Source organism: Chenopodium quinoa, unplaced genomic scaffold (genome assembly GCF_001683475.1).
Source record: "Chenopodium quinoa cultivar QQ74 unplaced genomic scaffold, ASM168347v1, whole genome shotgun sequence".
NCBI lineage: Eukaryota > Viridiplantae > Streptophyta > Magnoliopsida > Caryophyllales > Amaranthaceae > Chenopodium > Chenopodium quinoa.
The window spans coordinates 2,684,935-2,687,736 of NW_018745617.1; the positions used below are offsets into that span (position 1 = coordinate 2,684,935).

The following is a 2,802-nucleotide window of genomic DNA, read 5'->3' on the forward strand; positions in this document are numbered from 1 at the left end:
CCACCGTACGGGCGTCTTGCCTAGGCGCCTCCTTCTCTTTTTTTTTTTTAAATTTTTTTTTTTTTTTAATTTTAAATTTTATTTTCGAATTTTTTTTTTTTTTAAAAAAATTTGTTTTTCTTTTTTTTAAATTGTATGTTCCCTTTTTTTTTTTTATCTTTTTTTTTTTAAATTTTGTTTTTTTATTTGTTTTAATTTTATGTTCTATTTTTTTTTTTAAAAAAAAATTGTTTCTGGTTTTAATTTTTAATTTTATGTTCCTATGTATTTTTGTTTTTTTTTTTGAATTATATTTTTGTATGTAAAAAAATTATAAGTTCCCTTTTTTTTTTTTTTATAAATTTTCTTTAAAATTTTGATGTTCTTCTTTTTTTAAGTTTTTGCAATTTTAAATTTTTTAAGTTTTGTTAGTTTTTTGTTTTTGGTTTTTTCTTTGCATTTTTGATTTTTTGTTTTTGTTTATGTTTTTCATTTTTTAGTTTGTTGTTTATATTTTTTGTTTTTGGTTATATATTTTGTTTTTGGTATATTGTTTTGTTCATATTTATATTTTTTTATGTTTATATTTATATTTTTTATGTTTTTATTTATATTGTGTTGTTTATATTTTTATTTTTTATGTTTATAATTTTATTTCCGTTACTTGTTTATTTGCTTTTGTGTTTATTTTCGTCCTTTTTTGTATTTATATTTTTTGTTTTTGGTAATATTTTTTGTTTTTGTTTTTGTTTATGTTTGTTTGTTTTTTGTTTGTAGTTTATATTTTTTGTTTTTGGTATATGTTTATGTTTATATTTCTTATGTTTATATGTATATTGTCTTGTATATATTTATATTTTTTATGTTTATAATTTTATTTCCGTGACTTGTTTATTTGCTTTTGTGTTTATTTTCGACTTTTTTTAATTTGTTTTCGTTATTATGTTTCGTTATTTACTTGGAGTTAGGCATCGCAATTTGGACCTGGTGCGGGGAAGAGTATTGACGTCGTGAGGAGTACGATCTACTCAATGGAGAGCTCGGGGCCCAGACACGTTAGATCCCGTGGTATTTCGGCCTCGGCCCGCAGAGAACGGGTGCACTGTTCTGCGGACGATCAAGATGATGATGATGATGATGAGGAGGAGGAGGAGGAGGTCGAGGACGAGGATGATGCAGATGAGGATGTCGACGATCAGAGTGGACCATATGATGATTACGGTCCATTCAGTCAGAGGCTTGATGATACGTATGAGACGCATAGGGTAGATGTGCGTAAGGGTCGAGATGGTAGGTTTGTTAGTAGATCTGGCACATCATCTGCGTCCACTGTGTCTGCGGGTAGCAGAAAACGGTCGAGGGCCGTTAATGATTCTTGGATGGTGAGGGGTGAGGTGGCCGGGGGACCTATAGACGGGAGTGTGATTCCTAGCTTTTTAGGACACATCGCTACCCGTATTTGGGAGGACCAGGAGAGGGCTTTGGATACAGGCATTTTGAAATGCCAAACCCGGGAAAAGACTTGTAGGTTTTTGTGTAGCTGGGCTGATGCTTGGCCGGAGGAGAGCGAGATGGTCGGGCGATTGAGGGGCACTAGAGTGAGTCACCTTCCTGCCACCATGCACGACAGGATTGACTGGACGCTGATCTCGGCTTTCGTTGAGCGATGGCAGCCGGATACGAACTCGTTCCACCTTCCGTTCGGTGAGATGACGATCATGTTGCATGACGTCGAGGCCATCCTTGGGATTCCCGTGGAGGGAAACCGAGCATCTGTCGTCACTGATGCGGATCAGGCAGATTTACTAGCGGAGCTGTTGGCGGTGGATAGGGCTGCGCTGTACACATCGGCACTTGGTGTGTGGGATCACGGCGGCGTTAAGATCGCAGCCGTCTTGCAGCGATGTTTGCACCCTACGGCACGTAGGACGCAGGACACACAGCTGGCTGCATATGTTTTTCTTCTTCTCGGGTGTACCTTGTTTCCGGATAAGAGCGGGAACAAGCTCAGGCCACGCGACATAGTTGACGCGTGTGAGCCCGACAGAGTAGGCCAGTTTTCTTGGGGGTCGGCTACGCGACATACCTTGTTTCCAAGTTGTCCCACCTCCACCGGCATGGCCCAGTAAGGCGGTACGATCTGCGTCGTCGAAGGAGTACGTCGTCCAATGGCCGGCAAACATGATATCCATGTGGGAGCAGTTTCCGATGGTTGCCCGCCTATGGACGGCGGAGCTGCAGCGGCCGCCAAGTGGGGTGACTGCCATGTGTGACCAGCACTACATGGAATGGTACATCCGGCACTCGCACCCGAGGTTGATCAAAGACATCGACGACGCAGATGATGACGATGTGCCACCTGCCACTGTCTCTTATGCGGTACGTCTCATCTTTTATTTGTTGTTCTCTTATTTTAATATATATATGTATAATACGTCGTTTCATGTTTTTTGTTTTGTGTAGTGGATGGGCAAGATTATGCAGTTGGGACACCGACTTTTTGAGGAAAGGGACTGCATGACGAGTGCATCAGGCAGAGCTGTTATTGACGACCGTGGAGAATCTTAAATATGAAATGGCCATACAACATGCCATGTCGTCGTCTGGAGTCCTCGAGATAGTTCTTGATGCCGTTCTTCTGAGTATCAATAGCCTTGTTTATTCTCTCGAACAGTGTATCCAGAGCAGCCGTGGAAGAATCAATCCAGTCCTTCAAAGCTCTATGAGCGCTCTCGACTCTGCATGTCGTAGTGTTCCCAAAATGAAGAACTTGGTTCGTCCAATATTTGACAAACTTTTCCCCTCTGAGGTACCCACTGGTGC

The 2,802-nt window shown here is 40.3% G+C and overlaps 1 protein-coding gene across 1 annotated transcript; it reads left to right on the forward strand.

The window, feature by feature from the left end:
* The first annotated feature begins 1,451 nt into the window (after positions 1-1,451).
* LOC110716591 lies at positions 1,452-2,561 on the forward strand. The gene is made up of 2 exons (XM_021895222.1): positions 1,452-2,358; positions 2,443-2,561. The coding sequence occupies exons 1-2, from the start codon at positions 2,161-2,163 to the stop codon at positions 2,545-2,547; spliced, it is 303 nt and encodes a 100-aa protein (XP_021750914.1). The 5' UTR covers positions 1,452-2,160; the 3' UTR covers positions 2,548-2,561.
* Positions 2,562-2,802: the final 241 nt, after the last annotated feature.

What these genes read in the sequence shown, in the direction of transcription:
- LOC110716591 (XM_021895222.1), top strand. Translation starts at nt 2,161, where the DNA reads ATGATATCCATGTGGGAGCAGTTTCCGATGGTTGCCCGCCTATGGACG. An exon ending in CTGCCACTGTCTCTTATGCG is followed by an intron (nt 2,359 to 2,442) that starts GTACGTCTCATC and finishes TGTTTTGTGTAG; the next exon opens with TGGATGGGCAAGATTATGCA.